The sequence below is a fragment of the Ictalurus punctatus genome, chromosome 26, assembly GCF_001660625.3.
Source record: "Ictalurus punctatus breed USDA103 chromosome 26, Coco_2.0, whole genome shotgun sequence".
Lineage (NCBI taxonomy): Eukaryota > Metazoa > Chordata > Actinopteri > Siluriformes > Ictaluridae > Ictalurus > Ictalurus punctatus.
Genome location: NC_030441.2, coordinates 17,323,323 through 17,344,752, shown reverse-complemented (window position 1 = coordinate 17,344,752; position 21,430 = coordinate 17,323,323). Strand labels below are relative to the sequence as shown.

At 41.7% G+C, this 21,430-nt stretch overlaps 2 protein-coding genes across 3 annotated transcripts; both read left to right on the top strand.

Annotated features, from left to right (window-relative positions):
• Positions 1-2,418: 2,418 nt before the first annotated feature.
• On the top strand, positions 2,419-10,203 carry commd1 (copper metabolism (Murr1) domain containing 1). Its single transcript, XM_017458118.2, has 3 exons — positions 2,419-2,625; positions 4,022-4,309; positions 9,295-10,203. The coding sequence occupies exons 1-3, from the start codon at positions 2,452-2,454 to the stop codon at positions 9,400-9,402; spliced, it is 570 nt and encodes a 189-aa protein (XP_017313607.1). The 5' UTR covers positions 2,419-2,451; the 3' UTR covers positions 9,403-10,203.
• A 1,453-nt stretch (positions 10,204-11,656) lies between these two features.
• Positions 11,657-19,947, top strand: b3gnt2a (UDP-GlcNAc:betaGal beta-1,3-N-acetylglucosaminyltransferase 2a). Of its 2 annotated transcripts, none has more exons than XM_017458117.3 (2): positions 11,657-12,034; positions 17,060-19,947. In XM_017458117.3, exon 2 carries the CDS (start codon positions 17,065-17,067, stop codon positions 18,295-18,297), a length of 1,233 nt encoding a protein of 410 aa, XP_017313606.1. In that variant the 5' UTR covers positions 11,657-12,034; positions 17,060-17,064; the 3' UTR covers positions 18,298-19,947. The 2 variants fall into 2 exon arrangements, with proteins under 2 accessions (XP_017313606.1, XP_017313605.1); XM_017458116.3 differs by lacking the exon at positions 11,657-12,034 and adding an exon at positions 16,091-16,731.
• Positions 19,948-21,430: the final 1,483 nt, after the last annotated feature.

The window sequence follows — 21,430 nt, the reverse complement described above, 5'->3', positions numbered from 1 at the left end:
ATTCATTGAGTGACTAATACGTTTCACACAACAGCAGCTCCAGAAAGAAATCGGCTCGATTCCTGACTGAATCATTCAGACTGGTTTTATCAACGGGATTCTCCAAATCATTGAAACGAACCGACTCAGACAAACGATTCACTCACGAATCGGACATCATTACAACACTTCTCTCATGAACTCACTCGGGACAATCGAAGCAGATTGGTATGATCACATTACATTTCTATCGATTCTTCACAGAAAGCTGCTGCAAGGCTTCGGAAAGCTGGAATACGTACGACACTGGACATCCTCCAGCCTTAACAGTTTCATTGTTGATCTATTGATAGATATTAGATTAGGAGTCTAAAATCTAAAATCACCACCAGTCCCAGTCCTGAGTGACACTGCTCTACTCTTCGCTTCAGTTGTTTCTTTCCCCTCACCTGTCAGTTATTCGATTTGACAAAAAAAATAAAAAATTCACCAACAAAACTAAAGCACCTGCAGGCCTATTTATCAAGCTTTATAGATATTTTTGACCCTCATGTACAGCACAAGGCTCCTTGTTGTGCATTAGGTAGTGTTCCCAGATCCTCCATCCTGAGCTCAGGATACTCTCTGGGTGGAGTGTCTGTCATATGTTCTCCCCATGTCCCAGCACTGTCAAGCTACCACTGTTGGGCCCCTGATCAAGGCCCTTAACCCTCCATTTCTCAGTTGTATAAATGGGATAAATGTAAGTCGCTCTGGATAAGGGTGTCTGCCAAATGCCATAAATGTAAATGTAATGTAATCCTTGGTTAGATTTTCACATTTTAGGTTGTCTTTATGGAGGGTAATAATTAAACATGGACCAATCGAGATGTCGTCATCATACGCTCAGAGAATTGAGCCAGTGGTATTGTTAAAGCCCTAAAGAAGTGACTACGTTTCGGACACTGCAGTTTTGATATGTGGTACTATTACTTAATGCAGCGACACATTTATTCCTCCGATACTAAATTATCTTTTTGTTGGACTTTGATCCGCCATAAAACACGGATGGAAAGGTGTGTGCTATCAGTGAGTAACTAACACCCAGGAATTTAGAGCGACAGATGAGGAATGTAATGTCAGGTTAGAAACGGATGATTTCTGGATTTTTATGTTTGTTTTGGGTCATGTAGTTTGTCCTTTTTCTAATTATTATGTAATCATGAGAGGTCTCACTTTAAGCTGTTACTTCTGTACAGAAGGAGATTTTTCTTCCTTCATCCTTTATTTTCACGTCAAAATGACTCATTTATTTATTTACTAAGAAGTAAAGAAACACTACGAATCATATTGTCAGGATTAAAAGTTATTATTCTGAACATAATAATAACATATCTCATAATCATATTACAGAGAGGCGCCGAGTTACAGAGAGGGGATTCAGTCTCAAGCACATTCCATTCAGTTCTCATCGGTTTTTATTACAGTAATATTACGTGATAATATCCAACGCAGTGATCTGCGTCAACAGACAGAACACTGTTAAGTGGCCGGAATGGAAAACAGAATCTAAAGTGAAAATATGACGCAGGATAATCAGTGGTTGTGTGTGCTGGGACCTTACTGAGGTGAAAATACATATCATCTAAAGTAGTAGTTAAAACAGAAAAAAATGAAAGAGGATAAAAAATTTTAAAAAAGGAAAGAAAGGAATAAAAAAAGAAACAGGTGGAAAGAAAAAAGGAGAAGGAAAAGGGAATAAGAGAGAGAGAGAGACAGAGAGACTGAGAGAGAGAGAGACAGAGAGAGAGAGAGAGAGAGAGAGAGAGAGAGAGAGACAGAGAGAGAGAGAGACAGAGAAGACAAAAGGAAAGAGGAAAATGAAAAGGAGAAAAGAAAAAGACAGATGGAGAGATAAATAAGACAAAGGAAGTGGAGGGAAAAGAAAAATTGAGGCATATAAAAAGGGGGAAAAGAAAAATGAAAAAGGGAAAGAAAGATAAAGAAAGAAAAATCTGAGAGATATAAAGCAGAAAGGCAGAAAAACTAAAAGAAAGATGGAGGAATATAAAGAAGAAAAAGAAATGGAGAAAATAAAAATGAAGCGGTATAAGGAAGAAAGGGAAAAAGATTAAAAGAAAGAGGGATAGAGGCCGAAAAAGGACAAGAATAAGAAGAATAAAGAGCAAGAAAAGGGGCAAAGGGATCAGAAAGATGGAGAGATGCAAAGAAAAAGAAAAAATGAAAGAAAGAAACACAAGGAAGAAAGAGAGGAGACAAAATGTAAGGAGAACAGAAAGTGGGAGAAAAAAAGAGAGGGAATGAGAATAAAGATATGAAGAAGTGGTGAGAAGTAAGAAGCACAAAAAATAACATCCCTGCGGCTCAATGAGGCGTTGTCCAATCACATCGCAACGCACCATGACGTAAACACGCACCAACCCGGTCACGTGACATAGGCGGCACATGACTCTCTAGTCAACAACAGCCAACATGGCGGACGCCGAGGCTGTGAAAGCGCTGAGCGGTTTATTGAACGGAATCGCGCAGAGGGTTTATTACGGCAACTCGGAGATCACGGAGGAGCTGTTGAAGGATGAGCTTTACCCCGGTGTGCCTCAGGAGGAGTTCCGGGCTCTGTACGACAAAATGAGGGGCCTTTTAAAGGTAAAAATACAGGTTTGAAGCTAACGGAGTTAGCCGCAGGATGGCTAACGCGAGTTGATGATGCTGTAATGATGGCAGTATTCCCCTTCAGGCTCCGATATAAACTTCAGTTACATGTGTTTTATAAGTTATTAAGCTAAATAATGAAGAATGCACTGAACACAAGATCAAGACACGACCAAAGCTGCAAATATTTACAAATAAAAAGGAATTTGCCTGAATCTTTTTTAAAAAAAAAATGATCAAATAGTGAGAATGTTATAAACATTCCTTGACTCTCAATACATTAATTCATTCATTCGTCTTCAGTAAGCACTTTATCCTGGTCAGGGTGGCGGTGGATCCGGAGTCTATCCTGGGAACACTGGGAGTGAGCTGGTAGTGAATACACCCTGGATGGGACCCCAGTTCATAACGAGCACCATACACACCCTCTCTCAAACCTAGCAGTCAATTTAGAGCAGCCAAGTCACCTTCTGAAGTGTTTCTGGCAGGAAACCGGAAAACCCGGAAGAAATCTACAGGGACATGGGGAGAACATGTGAAACTCCACACAGACAGTAACCTGAGTTCAGGATCGAACCAGGAACCCTGGAGCTATGACACATCAACTCTTCATGCTGCTTGTGCAAAAAATTTTTATTTTATTTTTTTTACTGAGTATCGTATGGTCAGAGAGGTGTGCTTGTCTCAAACTGTTCATTTTGGTGAGTTGTAAAGATGTAAAGGCAGTCATGCATACATAGTTGTCCTCTTAATAAAATGCTTATTGCAGCTCTAAAACGTTGTGTGCTTCAAACATTAGCCTCTAGATGGCAGCAGTGCTTAGTTTTCTTTGATCACACTGGATGTCTGTGGCTTAAATTATGTTGCATGACTTCATTCAGTTTTTATTTAAAGTGCACCTATTATGGTTTTTCAAATATTCCCTTTCATGTAGTGTGCTATATACATAGCTGTTTGTGAATGTAAAAAATCTGCAATGTTTTGAAAATCAAAGCACGCTACAAACAGAGTTATCGACTCCCAAAAGAAGGAAGCGAGTCTGAACAGCTGAAACGAGTCGTTAGTAATTCCAGAATTACTTCCTGTACTAACCTTCTTAGGTTTGTAACAAAAAGCCCCGCCTCTGGTCTTCATCGGCTGCTCGGTGACAGATGGAGCTGATGCTGGTTACGGTAGTGGGCGTTTCCTTTTTGAAACACGCTGACGGCGGTAGACCAATCACAACAGACTGGGACATCTGACCAATCAGAGCAGAGTATGCTTTCTGAAATGAGGAGTTTAGAACGAATCCTTTAGAATGGATCACCACCACCACCACCATGTCTGTAATAAAGCAGCAGTAAAGCGTTTAACTAAAATTCCTCTCTTCTTCCCTCTGTCCTGTGCTCAGTCTGTAGCCGTGGCGGATATGGACCAGGCCCAGCTGGAGGCGTTTCTGACCGCTCAAACGTGTAAGCACGGTGGCGGCGGTATGACCTCGGAGCAGGCGGCGGCTCTGGCGCGTTTCTGGAAGGGGCACCGCGGCCGGGTGCGAGAGAGCCTGCTGGCACAGAGCCGCTGGGAGCCTGCGCTGAGGGGGTTGAGCTGGAGGGTGGACCTGCAGACCGCGACCAGCAGGGGGCAGACTTCCAACAACCCCGTCGCACTGGTGGAGCTCGAGCTGGGACGAAACGGCCAGGTGAGTGTCAGAGTTTATTTAATTATTTATTTTAGTCATTTGACAGAAACGTCGTTCTTTTGTGTCGATGTGAGGAATCGTCGGGGGTGATTCCTGTCTATTATAGGAAAATAATCAACAACGGGAGCATGATGCCGCCACGAAATGAGGCAAAAAAAAAATACAATACCTTAGCGGTTTCACACACAGACATGTGCGCACACACACCAATGGTAGCAGAGCTGCCATGCAAGGCGCTAGCTTGCCATCAGGAGCAACTCAGGGTTCAGTGTCTTGCCCAAGGACTCTTCGGCATGTGGAGTAACGTGGGCCGGGAATCGAACCACCAACCCTACGATTAGTGGACGACCCGCTCTACCACCTGAGCCACAGCCGCCCAAATGCAGCTAAACAACTTCCTCTTCCAAACCAGCAGATGGTGCTATCGGTCAATTTACACTAGTCTCTTTGTGAGAAAATCAGCAGGGTACTCCAGTAGTGGTTAGTAACCGAATCCGTAACTCCTATAACTTTTATTCTATTAAGGGGGGGGGGGCCTGAACGCATCAACATTTTTTTCAGTAAATATATTTCCAATGAAGTTATTCACATGAAATTTTCACCAGACATCAGTATTAACTCGAGAAATCTGGAAATATAAAGAATTCACAACATAAAAGTCCATAAATAAAGTTATGTTTAATAAAGTGGAATGACACGGGGGGGAGACGCTAAGATAAAGCAGTTCTCCAAGGCAAGGATAAAGCTGAATGTGAAAGCCAAGAGGAAGTTGTGGTAGGAGTCAGGAGGGTTAAACTTCCTGTGTGTTTCCTGAGCTGTCTGAGCATTTACTCACCTAGTGTTGCTTGTTTTCATACGCACAGTGAGGGAAATAAGTACTGAACGCTTTGACATTTTTTTTTTCAGTAAATATATTTCCCATGAGGTTATTCACATGTTCACAAATTTTCACCAGACATCAGTATTAACTCAAGAAATCCACACATATAAAGAATTCACAACATTAAAGTCCGTAAATAAAGTTATGTGTAATAAAGTGGAATGACGGGGGGGGTAAAGCAGTTCTCCCAGGCAAGGTAAGGCAAGGATCCAGCTGAAATCCATAAGTAATTACCCCCCCTATCTGTGCAAATTAATATCAGCTGGGTTAGTAAATTGATGGTCTATAAAAAGGCTTTTCGTTACCCAAGAAACATCTCATGACGGGTGAAAGCAAAGAGCTCTCCCAAGACTTTCGCAACCTTATTGTTGCAAAACATATCGATGGAATCGGATACAGACGTATTTCAAATCTTCTGAATCTTCCAGTAAGCACCATTGGGGCCGTTATCCGCAAGTGGAAGCGACATCGCTCCGTCATCAACCGGCCACGCACAGGAGCTCCTCACAAGATTTCTGACCAAGGACTCAGAAGAGCACTCAGAAAGAGCTCCAGAAACGCTTGGAGGCAGCAGGTGCCATCGTCACAGAGAAAACAACAGGCAATGCACTCCACTGCTCACGCTCACCCGCAAGACTCCATTACTAAAGAAAAAGCATGTCGAAACTTGTTCAAGTTTGCTGCAATTCATCTGGACAAGCCTGTGAAATACCGGGAGAGTGGAGTCTGATCAGACGAGAGCGGTTTTTGTCTGTTATACTACACACCATGTTTGGAGAAGAACTGGCACTGCACATCACCCTTAAACACTACACCAACAGTGAAGGTTGGAGGTGGAACAATCATGGTGTGCGGCTGTTTTTCATCACATGGTACTGACAGACTTGAATGGAGCCCTTTACTGAGAGATTCTTGAGAAGAATCTGCCGCCATGCACCAGGATGATGAAGATGAGACATGGGTGGAGCTTCCAGCAGGACAACGATCCACAGCATGCAGCAAAGGAAAAAAAATCAAGGTGTTAGAACGGCCCAGTCAATCACCTGACTCGAATCCAACTGAACAAGATTTAAAGACGATATGTTTAGAAGAACGGGCCGAAAATCACACCTGAATACTGCGGAACATTAATCTCTTCATACAGGAAGCGTCTCGAAGCCGTCATTACAAACAAAGTCTTGTCCACTAATAATTAAATACATTTCAGTTAGCGTGTTCAGTACTTTTTCCCCGTGTCATTCCACTTTATTACACACAACTTCATTTACGGACTTTAATGTTGTGAATTCTTTATATTTCCAGATTTCTTGAGTTAATACTGATGTCTGGTGAAAATTTATGTGCATAACCTCACTGGAATCATATTTACTAAAAGCGTTCAGTACTTATTTCCCCCGCTGTACGTGCGAAAACATTCAACGTTGCGTGAGTAAATGCTCAGACAGCTCAGGAAATACGCAGGAAGTTTAACCCCCCCCCGACTCCTACCACAGCTTCCTCTTAGCTTTCGCATTCAGCGTAGGCGAAGCACATTTCTTGTTTAAGCTCACTTTAACTTTTACTTTCCCGGAGTGTGAACTGTTAAAAATCTAAAGAATTCAAAAGAATGTACAATAAAACACCCAGAAATGTGATGAAAGGCCTTTCAAAATTCGGCTGATGATTTATGAAGATGGTCAAGCGTGCCTTTCCTGGCTTCTCTTTCTTTCCTCTGTAATTTAAAAAAAAATACATGCATACATATACGTATGTTTTTGGTTTGTTATGTAAAGCCGGCCATTCAAACAGTTCACAGCTTTATACAGGTACGGTGGTGTTTACACACCTGTCCAGGAGCAACTCTGCTCATTCTGCGTCCATCGGTTTCCCCAGTAATAATTCACTCCATCTTGGGAAAGTGCTGCCAGGATTTATTTTCAGGAAAATTACCTGGCTGCGTGGATCGCTTGCCAATTTCAGACTGAAATGTGGGCGGAGCGAAGGGGAATCAGGGCGTGTCTGTAAAATGACTGACAGGACATTGGGTTTTTTTTTTGTTTTTTTTTTTTTTTTTTTTGGAATCTTGCAGCAGTTGATCCACTTCCTGTTTGTCTTGCTGTTTGTCCACGAAACAAGTCAGCTCCTGTTATCACTTCTTATAGAAGCTGTAAAAAGTTTTTATTTATTTGTTTATTTATCCCTAGCTCCCCCCCCCTCCCTTGAAGGTAATAAGACAACAAAAAAAAAAAAAAAAAATCAAGCTCGTCAGTGACGTAAAATATCACTTCACAAGAGTTTAAAGCGCTCCCCAGCGTTAAAGCATTCCAGACGAGGACACGTTGTACACACCCAAACAGTACAACACCGGTGAATGCACATGAGGTTTTTAAAACAGCGGACACTCCCCGTAATGCACGCGAGGCTCGAGACTGACGCCGCTGAGTCACAGCCGCATCTTAATGATGAGGATTTTAATGATGATGATGATGATGACGAGAACTCGCTGTCTTTCTGCCCTTTACAGCGTTTTTGTTTTTCCTCCGTAGTACTTAAGGGGCCATTACAGGAAACTGGAATACATTAGCAGCATTAGTGTCCATCAAGGATTCAAGTTTTATTTTCACTCTCTCTTTTTTTTCTTCTTCTTCTGCGCATTAGAAATGTTTTTCTCAGCAGTGTGATCTCAGCGAGACGGCGCACAGAGCACGGCACAGATTTATTTATATTTCACCAATGCACTGACGTTGTCGTTCTGTGAAGCGCTCGTTTCTAGGAAACAGCTGCACTGCACAGCTGTTTGTTTGTTTTTGTTGTTGTTCCCCCCCCCCCAATATGTGCATTTGTGTTTTTAATTAGTGATGGAATGTTCTAAAGCGTAAGGCGTTACGTGACAGATTCACACACTGGGGACATGCGCGAGAGCTTCCGGTTTCTGGGCGCACATTTAGATTATGCAAATGATCTGAGGAAAGTTTTTTTTTTTGTTGTTGTTGTTTTTTTTTGAGTAGAAGTGTCAGTGAGAGTTTTTCCGTCGCGTCTGCCGCTGCCTTTAGCCTGACGCAAGAGCTCGCCTTGAAGTCTGAAGAAAAAAAGAAATAAACCAGGGATAGAAAATGCGGACTGTCAGACGTGACGTGACGTGACGTGAAAGCAAGAGACTGATTTAAAATATTACATAGAAATAGAGACTTGTATGTAGTTGAGAATACGGCAAGCAGTACAACAAACGTCTAATCACAGTCTAGTACGTTACCAGTATGGACCAGTTTATTAGGAACGCCTGCTCGTCGATGCTCATTATGCAGTCAGACAGAGCGTGTGTTCTGCTGCAGTTGTAGCCTCGAGGTTCAGCGTGATGTGTGCCGTAAGACGATTCTGTAAATATTGAGATTAGGGCATCGATATGAATCTGTCCGCCTTTACACTTTATTCATCTCTCTCTTCATCTCTCAGAGTCAAAAGGCTGTATTCATTAACATTTATATTCTCTCTCTCTCTCTCTCTCTCTCTCTCGCGCGCGCGCACGCTCTCTCTGTCTGTCTCTTTCTGTGTGTGTCTCTCCTCTGTCTTCTCTCTCTCTCTCTCTCTCTGTATCAGTTTTCATTTTTCATGTGCTCTCTATCTCTTTCTGTCCATTTGTCTTTCTCTCTCTCAGTATCTCTCTCTATATATCTCTCTGTCTGTCTATTTGTCTTTCTCTCTCTCAGTATCTCTCTCACTGTATCTCTGTCTGTGTGTCTCTCTCTCTGTGTCTATTTGTCTGTCTCTCTCTCTCTCTCTCTCTCTCTCTCTCTCTCTCTCTCTCTCTCTCTATGTGCGTATTTGTCTGTCTCTCTCTCTCTCTCTCTATGTGTGTATTTGTCTGTCTCTCTCTCTCTCTCTCTCTCTCTCAGGACTCAGTTTATTATTGTGTTTTAATTAGTACATGTTTGTGTCCTCATCTGCCTTTTTATTTAAGCGGTTTTTATTTATCTATATTAATTAAGTAGGTATTTGTAAAAATGCTGCTTATTTGAAAATGTTTGAGTTTTTGACACATTGTGAATGGTTAAAATAAAGCTCCGTCAAGTCAAGAAGTCTGTCTGACTCTCTCCCAACACCCCCCCCCCCCCCCCTTCTCTGTCAGGACTCGGAGTTTGTGTGCTTGGAGTTTGATGAACTGAAGATTAACCAGGTGCTAAAGAAGATGGCAGAAATCCAAGACAGCATCGACAGTGTTGTGCACCACAGCTAGAGAGAGAGTGAGAGAGCGTGAGTGAGCGACAGAGAGAGAGAGAGAGAGTCTTTGTGAACTTTTCCACAATGATTACTGCGCTGCTTTCTCATACTGGACTTGGTCATAAAAATGCATTTATGGCCTTTGTATATATATAAAAAAAGTCCTACTTTATGTTTGTTCTTTCACAGGACTGTTATTCTTATCAACAATCACCTTTATTTCATCTGATAAAATGTCACAGGTAGATAGAATGTTTTTGCAGGTTACTCATGAAAGACCGTTCGGTAACGCGTGTAGTGCTGCACCTTCTCCACCGCGAGGATACGCCGTGTCACCTCGGGTTTTCCAGCCGTCCCTCAGAGACGCTCTGCAGTGGACACATCTGTTTCTCTGAGCAGGTTGTTCCGTTAACCGTCTCGCAGATCTCCTGCACAGCTTCCGTCTGTGTTTTGGGGCCATTTCAATGGTTTTTTATTATTATTATTATTATCATCAGACATGTAGTTGAATCAAATAGGCATTTCCAAACGTGCAGGGAGTTGCTGTGATTTATAAATATTTAATATCGGTGCACGCCTAGAACAAGCAGGCAAAAGGCCACAGCATCCAAAAACATAAACTCCATTAAATATTTAACAGTAGTCTTGCCTCAGAGAATGGACCGTCAGGCTCCAGTAGCACCAAGGGCCTGGCAGTGTGCTCGCTATCGTGTGTGAGTCGTTTATTCAATGGTGACCTTTTATAACAGCTGTTGCTTCCTTGCAAGGAATGTGATGGACGACGTGTATGAATTGAATAATAAAGTGTTTTAAATAATGTTTGTTCTTTTTTTTTTTTTGGGTGGTGGGATCCAGGTGTAATAAAGTTTACGAAGAAAACCTATGTAGCTCTAAGTACACTATTTAAATGAGTATTATTCAGCACAACACAACAAGACGGCTAGCTAGTAACGGGGAGGGGAGCGTATCTATGTTCCCAGGGTCATATGTTCCCCAGATTTATACACCGCACATGGTGATTTAAAGCTGGAGTTAAGCTTCAGCGTAATTGAGAGCTGGGACATGTTCATACTTAACGTTTTTGTTCCTTTTTTTTTTGACCGTTTATAGGCTACAGTACGGCATTTCTTCTTATATTTAGTGTATACATTTCAACTGTATGAAGTCAGAGTGTGTGGATGAAGGATGGATTTTAAACTCCTCCATCCATGTTCTATAGCACTTATCACAGGGAACCCGGAGCCTATCCCAGGGAGCATGGGGGACAAGGCGGGGTACACCCTGGACGGCGTGTCAATCCATCGCAGGGAACACTCACATACACACTCACACTCCCATTCATACACTACGGACACTTTAGACACGCCAATCAGCCTACCGTGCATGTCTTTGGACTGGGGGAGGAAACCGGAGTACCCGGAGGAAACCCCCGCAGCACGGCGAGAACATGTTAACCACTACGTGCCCCATTTAAACTCCTCATGTATGTCGTTATTCATTTAAATTCAATTCAGTTTTATTTGTATAGCGCTTTACAAAATATAAGCTCCGCGAGATGCCACGAGGAAGAAACCTTGAGAGGAACCAGACTCAGAAGGAAACCCTCAAATATCTTCATCTGAGTAACACCAGATAGTACGATCATAAATAAATCCCCAACTACATGGTCAGACAGCGCAAATGTGTAACCGGGAAGTTCATTACAGTTAAAAGTGTCTGGTGTTTAAGGGGTAATAAAGTGAACAGGGCCTGTGGGAAAATGAATCCTGATTACACAAGGCCTTTATTGAAGATTGTTTAATGTGTGCTAACAGAAGGACATAGCAATGACGTCATAAACATAATAAAAGTAGCTGCTTTTGTATTTTTACATTATTATTTTTTTCTTCAGCGACTCCATTTTAATACACGTTAATTTTCGTAACTGAATGCCGGTAACGTTTCAAAATAAACAAATGTGAATGAATGATTATATGATAATGCTCTAAGAATACAAGCCACGCTTTGTTTATTGTTTATTGAAGTTAAACCAGTTTGTATGGTGGGATTTACTGATCGTTTCACTCGTTTCTTTTATAGTGCATAAAGCTACTCCTGACACAGGTTGAACATACACACTGGGAGAAATGAAAATAGTTGAGATATTATATTCCCCTAATGTGAATTATATCACACGCAGGTTCATTTCTGCTCCTCGTGTATGTTGTCTAATTTGCGCCTTTTAATATTACTTCCGCCTTCTGAGGGTTTTGGGGGCGTAAATACGAAAGCCCCGCCCCCTGATGCTCATAAACCGTTTAGACATGTTGTCTTGTGCAGTTTTGTGGGGTGGTGTGTGTGTGTGTGTGTGTGTGTGTGTGTGTGTGTGTGGGTGAGGTGTGTGTGCCGGGTGTGAGGCTGTCGACCATTTTTTATCCGGCACTCATATGATTAATGATTTTCACCCCCCGCACGGAACAGGTTGCACCCTCGAGGAACGTCGGAGCTTCTCAACTGATCAACTAATAATAATAATAAGAAGAAGAATAATCATTATAATATTATTATTATTATTATTATTATTATTATTATTTTGGAGTCACTACGGTTAATTATAGGCTAAAGGAGGCTTTATGAGGATGTTTTGAGGAGGAGAAACACAGCATAAGGTGAGTGGATTATTTTATAACATTGTTTGTTTGTTTTTAAACTATTTTTTTTTGTGGATTATGATTATGCTTTAGCATCGGTGGAAACGTTGTTGTTCAGGACAGGTGGAAAATGTAGAAAACACACCTGTGGTGCAGGTGTGTGGAAAATCTGGAGATGATGCTTGCTTGTTGGTGCTGATGTGCATTATGAATCTCGAATAGACTTTGAGAGAGAGAGAGAGAGAGAGAGAGAGAGAGAGATCATTTGTACTGAATAAAAATCATAAACAGTGTTTATTATTATTGTTATTATTATTATTATTATTATTCAAACCTTATTGTTATTATTATAATTATTATTATTATTCAAACCCTTGACGTCATTACTGATAAGAGTAACAGGATACTCGGGGGGCACTGGTGTGGGTTGGTGTGAAACCACCAGCATGGCATTTTAAGTACGGCATGGTTGATGTCTGTCTCCTCTGTCTAATCAGTTGTCTTCCCTTTTTGTCCTCCATTGTCCGTTGGTCTTTCAGGTGGACGTACACAGCTGAGTGGTGTATATTGTTTGTTAGGTCTTTTGTGTGTGTGTTTGTGTGCGTGTGTTTGTTCGGAAGTTTGCACCCTTCCGTTTCAGTAATATCACCGGTGTCCCGTGTCATCGCCGTGTTCATTTGTTGCTGTTGGACAGAGTCTCATGGCGTTCCCACTTTGCACTTTCACCTGCTCGCTGAAATGTTCTTCAATCTGGAAATCACCGAATGTCCTTCTGTTTGAGTTGTTCTTTAAATAAAACCCGTAAAGTGCAGCTAAATTCGTTCTGCAAATGATGTCACCTTTATCAGATGATATGGATGGTGAAACTTCAACTTCAAAATTCAGTTCACCCGGTACTATGTATATTGAAAACACATTATTAACACATTATTAACACATTATTAACACATTATTTAATGTTTTACTTTGTGAATTATTATTATTATTATTATTATTATTTTAATATACACTAATTTCAAATCTGATGACTGTACCACACTCCAAAAGTCTGGACAGTCGACTGTTTACCGCCGCGTAGCATCAGCTTTTCTTTGAGGAACACTTATTAAGCGTTTGGACGCTGAGTGAAGAAACCAGTTGGTTAAGTTTAGCGAGTGGAATTTTCCTCCATTCATCCGTTATGCATTTCTTCAGCTGAGCGGCTGTACAGAGACTTCGTTGCTTTATTTTGCGCTTCATAATGCGCCACACGTTCTCAATGGGAGACGGGTCAGGACTGCAGCAGGCCATGCTCGCACCCGCACTCTCTGCTCACGCAACCATGCGCTTGTAATCCCGGCAGAATGTGGTCTGGCGTTGTCCTGCTCTGGATGGCAGCATATGTTGCTCCAAAATATGTACATATTTTTTGCATTAATGATACCCTCACAGCTGTATGAGTTACCCATGCCATGTGCACTGACACACCTCCGTACCATGGGCACTGACACGCCCCCGTACCATGACAGACGCTGGCTTTTGGACCTGACGCTGATAATAGCTCGGACAGTCCTTTTCCTCTTTGGCCCGGAGAACACGACGGCTGTTTTGTCCTAAAACTATTTGAAACGTCGACTCGTCGGACCACAAAACAGGATTCCACTGTGCTACTGTCCATCTCAGATGAGACCAAGCCCCTAGAAGTGGGCGGAGCTTGATGTACGGCTTCTGCTTTGCATCGTAAAGCCTTAACTTACATCTGTGGATGCAGCGGCGAATGGTGTCGACCGACAAAGGTTTACCAAAGTATTCCCGAGCCCATGTCAGGATCTCCACGACAGACTCACGACGGTTTTTAAGACAGTGACGTCTGAGGGATCGGAGATCACGCGCGTTCAGAGGTGGTTTTCGGCCTCGCCCTTTACCCACCGAGATTTCACCGGATTCCTCGAATATTTTAATTATATTGTACACTGTAGAAGGTGAAACGCCCAAAATCCTACCGATTTGTCTTTGGGGAATGTCGTTCTCAAAGTGTTGGATTATTCGCTGATACATCGTTTGGTCGATCGCCGAGCCTCGACCCGTCCTCGCTCTTGAAGGACTAGGCCTTTTTTTGGAGGCTCCTTATATACTCTGATTAGACGATCGCCTCACCCGTTTCACACCACCTTCTTATTCCAACTTCTCACATCGCTATTAGTCCTAAATCGCCCCGTCCCAACTTTTTTTGGAACGTGTTGCACGCATCAATTTCAGAATAAAAGTTTATCTTCAAAAAACTATGCAGTTGATTAGCTAAAACATCAAACACCTCGTCTGTATACGTTTTTTCGTGTTTAAATACAAGTCAAAGTACATTTACAAATCACCCCTCGTTGTTTTTATTAGCATTTTCCATACTGTCCCAACTTTTTCAGAATTGGGGTTGAATAATATTATTATTATTATTATCGTTTAACACCAGTGGGACACGTTTCTGACGGGAGATTGACCGGAGAACCAGTCTTCTGATTATCTTCTGGTGGGACTCTTGGCATCAGTGCGAGTCAGCACTGAGGATAGTAGACCTGACAGAAGATCCTTCCTTACGTACGTTAGGACGTGTGTGTAAGCCTGGAGTAACCCTGGAATAAGCTCTTTTGTATGATCTTTTAGTACCTCAGAAGCGATGTATCAGCTAAGTACAGGTTAATTATGGGTTAGTTGGTTAAACTGGTGAAGAAATACAGGGACGATAAAGAGCATTGATGATCAGCCATAAATACCAGTAGAGCAAAGTACAAAGATACAAGCTTACCTGCTGGTACCGTATAAATGTACTAGCACGTTTAACCCGACCTGTCTTTCATACATGAAATAGATTTTATTTTTGGCCTCCACATCAGGTTATTTGCTGATAAAAATTTTTTTTTATAGTGGATTATTTTGGATTTTTGTGGAACAGAGTCAGAAGCAAGGCAGGGGCTGATTTATTTATTTATTTATTTATTTATTTATTTATTTTCCCGTCCAGTCTGTTGATTCATGCAGTGTGTCAGGTGTCGGCGTCAGCTGATTTGATCTCCCTTTGGGCCGATATTTTTCAGAATCGTCATCAGCGATGATTGAGATGGCGCATGTGAAATATAAGCCCCTATTCTTTTTTTCCACACACACACACGCACAGCCTCCGGAGGAGAATCGAGAGCTGCACGCGTCGTCCAATCAAAGGAAAAATGGCGGAATAGCACAGATGACAGAAATAAAATAAAAAAGTGTTTTTTTTTTGTTTTTTTTTTTTTTTGCAGCTTTTCGGGTTTATGCTACTAAGCAGTTTGTGGACTGTTCAGCAATAGCAAGCAGACAGTAACATTCAGATCCTCTTCTGTGATGAGTTATAAAAGCTTCTCATGCGAAATACTTCTCAAAAAAAGTCATGTGTTCTGGCTTATTTCAAACCCAGCAACACACTGACGGAAATGTCACAACTCTGGAGTCTTGCGTTGTTCGTAACCGAACATGAAGCGTGACCCGAGTGACTGAAAACCTTCACAGACACAGCCAAGAATATGACATTTAAAAAAACAAAACAAAACAAAAAAACCCCGTTGTATCAGAATCCAGATTAGCTCGAATGGTTAGAAGCAAATGCTCATAGATATAGGTTGAGAACAACTTACTGAGGATGAAATGGTTTGGGGGGGATTTTCTCTAGAAGTTCATCGGATAATCTGTGAATATTCTGTAGCCATGACCGTAACGATGTGGAAGTTCATTTTAAATATCGAATAAATGACCGAATGGGCGGTTTTTGTTTCGGTGAAGCGGTTACTGTAAAACTTTATTTTACTGTCATCCGAAATTTGTCCTAAAGTCGATATTAAACAGTGTTCGTACCACCTGAAACACAAATACATGTTGTTTTACAAGTCCTGAGCATTTCTAAGTTCACTTAAACCAATTTCTTACTTAGATTTTATAATTCCATCGTATTTAACTTAAACCCCTTTTGATCGTATTAATCCGGGGTGTTCCGAGATGTCAGACTGGCAGAGTATTCAATACCATTGTGTTTATTCTCTGTAACTGACCTGGTCATTGGGTTGGGGTCAAGTGGTCAGCACGATCGCCTCGCACCTCCGAGGGTTGGAGGTTCGAATCCCACCTCCAATAATCCAATTATTTTATGATGATCAAATAAATAACGATTAAATGTTTCTGTAGTGTATGAGTAAGAATTTAGGTTTCACCCCGAGATATACTGTTCAAGGCAGTGCAGAGCATTTCTCAGAGCATTGTTTGTGGCTACAGTGACCTTTATAGCTTTCTCTGTATCTGTGTCAGAGTCTGAGACGCTGCAAGCAAACCTATAATTGGTATCATGAGGTCAGAAGAATCAGGGACACATGACACTGCTCTGCTGCGAGAGAGAGAGAGAGAGAGAGAGAGAGAGAGAGAGAGAGAGACGAGACGTAGAGGGAGAGGAAGAAAGCCAAGAGATAAGCAAAATATCAACACCGGGGCCATGAGAACAGAATGGGTGATTACAGGGGAAATGTCAGATAATAGTCAGTTTAAAGAGGGCAATAGAAAACAATGAGAGATCAGGAACGAAAAGCTTGACATGCAGCCGGTCGTGCCGTCGCCACTCTGGCCCGAACTCGACCTCAATCTCCAGCGCTTTGGGTCCAAGAGGAGAATCTCCAGCTCGCTCATGGAGCTCAGCGTCAAGCCACCCTGCTCCAGCTCCAGCTGTGAGTAAAGCCAGCCATGTCAAGAACGAACCGCCGATAATGTCCGTCTCTCGCTCCGTCTGAGTTCCAAACACTGCACAGATTCCGGGGTAATGCTCTTGGCTTTACCCCAGACGCAAATGGCAAAATTTAGCAAAAAAAACGATACGTCGCGAGTCATTTACATTATTTACGTTCCATTTAAGTCCGTTTAAGAAACGAACACAAAATCAAGCGATTTCTGAGGTGCTTTACGGATTCGGTGTCTGGTTTGAATATGTAAGGGAAGAAGTCTCTTACGCCAGTACTGGTATGTAGTAACGATATTTTGTCGAAACTGTTTTCCTAGGTGGAATGCGTAAACCCAGGATGCATGCTGGCTGGAATAAAACCAAGTTCCTTGGAGTGATGATGATGGTCAACTTCCTGATTTACATTCTGGTGGAGGTGACACGGAGTTACGGCAAATGGGACTTCACGAAGCCCCGCGTGCCACCCGAGCAGTTCTGGAAAAAGCCTGAATTCAGCGAGGCCTTTTGGAACCGCAAGCAGCAGCATCTCGACTACGTTTACAACCCACTAATCGTTCCCGCCACCGATAGAACCACCAGCGTGTCCCTCACAGAGGTCGTGCAGGCCTCCGTTCAGCCGAACTACACAGCCAAGGTCGAGCGTTGCAAACCAGACTTTAAGATAACCACGCAGATTAAGGATTACCGTTCCCTGCCTCAGCGCTTCAAAGATTTCCTGCTGTACATGCAGTGTAGGTCGTACCCCATTCTGATAGACGCTCCAGGTGTGTGTTCTGAAACGCCTTTCCTGCTGCTTGCCGTGAAGTCGCTGACGCCTCATTTTGAACGCCGCCAGGCTATCCGGGAGTCCTGGGGACGCGCCGGCATCCTGGCCGGTCACCGTGTGGCCACCGTGTTCCTCTTGGGCAAGACGGAAGGAAGTGATTACTTCCCGGATGTTTCAGCGATGCTCCGTTACGAGGCGTCGCTGCACGGCGACCTGCTCCAGTGGGACTATCGCGACACGTTCTTCAACCTCACGCTGAAGGAAGTTCTGTTCCTCGAGTGGATGGCCGAGCGCTGCCCCTCAGCCCGCTACATCTTCAAGGGTGACGACGACGTCTTCGTGAACACCCGGAGCATCCTGAATTTCCTCGGCGGACTCTCGGAGACCAAGGCGCGAGATTTATTTGTCGGAGACGTGATCAGTAAAGCCTCGCCGCACCGGAACAAGAATCTCAAGTACTACATCCCTGAGAGCATCTTCGTTGGAGCTTATCCACCGTACGCGGGCGGGGGAGGTTTCCTGTACTCCGCTGACGTGGGGATCCGGTTGAGAAACATCTCTCTGCACGTCTCGCTCTTTCCCATCGACGACGTCTACACCGGCATGTGCCTGCAGAAACTTGGCCTGGTACCCGAGAAGCACCAAGGATTTAAGACTTTTAACATAGAAGAAAAGGACAGAGAGACTGCCTGTGCCTACCAAAGTTTAATGCTGGTGCATCCCAGGAGTCCACAGGAGATTATCAAAATCTGGGGTTGGATTAGCGACCCCGGGCTGAGCTGCAAGTGAGATCGGACAGTGTTTAAATGGACTGGAGATAAACTAGGGGCATAAATGTCTGATGCCGGTTCCAATGCTGGTCCGGATGCTATCGTAGAAGACCGACATCTGATTAGATCCTGATCTTCAAGATTTTCTGCTCTTCACTTTGGAGACGTTCTGAATGGTTTATCTCCGACCTGTGACCCATGACTGAACTGTAGATGAGTGCACGATAGGATTGCTAATATCTTATCGTCTGTCAGGTATTCCGTGTTCGCTGGCTAGTGCAGCAGCAGTGCACTTCTAACAGCAAGCAGTTCAGCCTTAGCTCACAACTAAAGTGTAACGTAAACATCACCCACGTCGTACCAAACTGCCTTTTTATTTATTTATTTTTTTAAATATCCTTTTTTTAAAAAATATCATTTAAAAATATATTTTCAACATAAGTTACAAATCTAAACTATGACACTTAAAAAAAAAAAAAAAAACAGATTTACTTCCCTGCTTTTCAGTTATTTTATTTTTATACACGTTAAAATATCATCAATTTTTAAAGGTTTATTTTGAAATAAAGCGTTTTACAGCTTTGTTGGAGGTTTCTGTAGAAAACCTGCACATATGCTAAGTGTACATGCTAAGTATCGTAGACCCGTCTTATCGTCGTCTCATCGTCCACCCTTACTCCTGTTCCATATTAGCAGTAATGATAATATCCTTCAGGTGTATCGATAGCTTCAAGGGATATTCCAAGCCATCCAAGACCATGTCACGTGCTGGCCTTGTTTTTGCTAATTTTCCTGAACACGTTTTATCTTCAGTTGGCTCAGACTGGGAAAAAGATCTTAGATAACGCTCCTAAATCTGCTCATCAACTAGCGAAATATATGATCTGCCTAGCAACTGTATCTCTAATATAGGAAAAATCAAACTCGGACATATTTTGTGCGGAGCTCAAGCGACACGCCGAGCGTAGCCGTCAAGCGACAGAAATCTATCGTATCTATCTCACAAGCGTTTTCGGAAGCACAAGCCCAGAATATGTTGACAATTTAAAAACTATCTGCTAGTCATGTCAGAGTGTTACAAACCAAAGACCGTCATTTGAGTCCATTCGTGTAAACATAACTAGCTAGCTAGCTAAAACCTCGAGAGAGTCGTCACCGTGGTAGCGAAATAGCAAACTGGCCTGGCATTTCGCTTATATCATTTCAAGAATTAAAGTATTCGATAAAAGGAGTTATGAAATAAGTCTCGGGCATTCCTGCAATAGTTAAACAGCGGAACAGTTCAGCGGTTAGGTCCAGTGGGAAAATTGCGCTAAGGAAAAAGAAACAAAAAACGATTCCGTTTGTCCGAGATGTCCGCCTCCGTAACATTAGAGCGCACAGTTACACTGTGAAGTTTTTATCATATTTAGAGACAGCAGAAAGTCACACTGTGATCCGAATCACATCGGCCATCCGTCGGCCGTGAATATGGTTTGAGAGAGATTTACAGATGCGATGCTGGGTTTTGTCTGATTGGTTGCTGCGTTAGCTTCGTCGCTCAAGTGGAAAAACTACAGAAAACAACACTCCTTTGATTTGGTTTAGTTTAACAGAAACGGGGATTTTTATTTTTCATTTTTTTAATTTATTTTTTTTTTTTTTACATTTTATTTTCATGAAATACTGACACGACAGTATTTTAAAATATAAATATATATATATATATATATATATATATATATATATATATATATATATATATATATATATAAATGATGGATGTTCCATTAAAATAATGGCTTGGTGCATTTGCAAGTCAGTGTAGCAAGCATAAGGGCTATATGATGTCAGCGAACGTTTATTAGTAACGATCATCAGACAGTACATTATAATCTGTTTTGGTTGACTTGAATGGGACTTTGGACCCAGAGATTACCTCATTACTCTGTGGAAACGCTCAAGATACTTTGCACGTTCGAACGTTTACAAGTGTGTGATTTTGTAATGTATGTGAATTGTACTGTAACTGTGCATGATAATGTAAACTAATTCAGATTGGCCTTAAACTAGACCTGGATTTAGGTCAACCTAAGCCTAAGTGCACTCTGTAGGGACCAAAAGCCATAATCTTACTGTCCTAAAATTGTGTATTAATACCTGCAGTATGGAACAAACTGTGGATTCTGTTTAATAATAATTTATATATTACTAGTTCTGATTGTGTGTGTGTGTGTGTGTGTGTGTGGATGAAGTGAATAAAGCAATGGTTTTACCCTTTTTTTTAAAGAAAAAAAAAGACGTTATTATTTAACAGACATTCAGGCATTTTGAACATGGTATTTATGTATTTTTTTATGAATTGCGTTCAGGTGTGTGTGCGAGAGAGAGAGAGAGAGAGATTCTGTTTGTCTCTCCAAGTTTTAAACAAACTGCATTTCAGCAGGATTACATTATATCCATTTGTTTTTTTCATTAAAAGATAAAAAGTCTGTCTAGTCTGCACTGCTGTAGTAAATTATAGTAACTTCGTGTCTCGGTTGTTGTTTTTTCTTTTTTTCGGTAAACCTTCACAGCAAAAAAACAACAACAACAAAAAAAACTAAACAAATTCTGTCTAAGCAAGTGAAGATATCTTGAAAATTCGAGAAATATTTCTTATTATAAGATGATTTGACATTAGATTTAGGATTATTAATCCTGGTTTTAATCTGCTTTATTGTACTGACAGGTACTTTTATGCTTTAAATTATAACAAATGGTCAGTCAATAGATCAAGACTGTTTCAAGCTTGAAATTGTCCAAAGAAAAATCTAGAAATTGGTATGAATTAAAAATCGTATATTTACATTCATTGCTATTTTTGTTACAGTTTTAATAGGAAATACTTTGATAAATTTGGCTATTTTTAAGATATTTTCAGTTGTAAGATTTTTTTTTTTTTTTTTTTTTGCATTGTGTTTTTTTTTTTTGAAGTGTAAGTGTGTTGTGTTGTGTTGTTTTTGTGTCCGGCACTCGTTCGTCGTTTTCAGCCGTAAGGGAGGCTTGTGTTCGTCTCTGCACGTGCTTGTTTGGTTGTTGCTTTGGTGCCTTTATGTTGTTTGTAACAATTTTTTTTTTGGTTTCGCACTCGAAAAGATTAAACATTCCATGGCGTACAGGTGCTTGTCAGT

Bases quoted from the DNA above. Each gene is read 5' to 3' on its own strand.
- b3gnt2a (XM_017458116.3), top strand. From the start codon at position 16,602: ATGCAGCCGGTCGTGCCGTCGCCACTCTGGCCCGAACTCGACCTCAAT. The intron at 16,732-17,059 runs GTGAGTAAAGCC...CTGTTTTCCTAG, and splicing joins ACCCTGCTCCAGCTCCAGCT to GTGGAATGCGTAAACCCAGG.
- commd1 (XM_017458118.2), top strand. From the start codon at position 2,452: ATGGCGGACGCCGAGGCTGTGAAAGCGCTGAGCGGTTTATTGAACGGA. The intron at 2,626-4,021 runs GTAAAAATACAG...TCCTGTGCTCAG, and splicing joins AAATGAGGGGCCTTTTAAAG to TCTGTAGCCGTGGCGGATAT. The intron at 4,310-9,294 runs GTGAGTGTCAGA...CTTCTCTGTCAG, and splicing joins AGCTGGGACGAAACGGCCAG to GACTCGGAGTTTGTGTGCTT.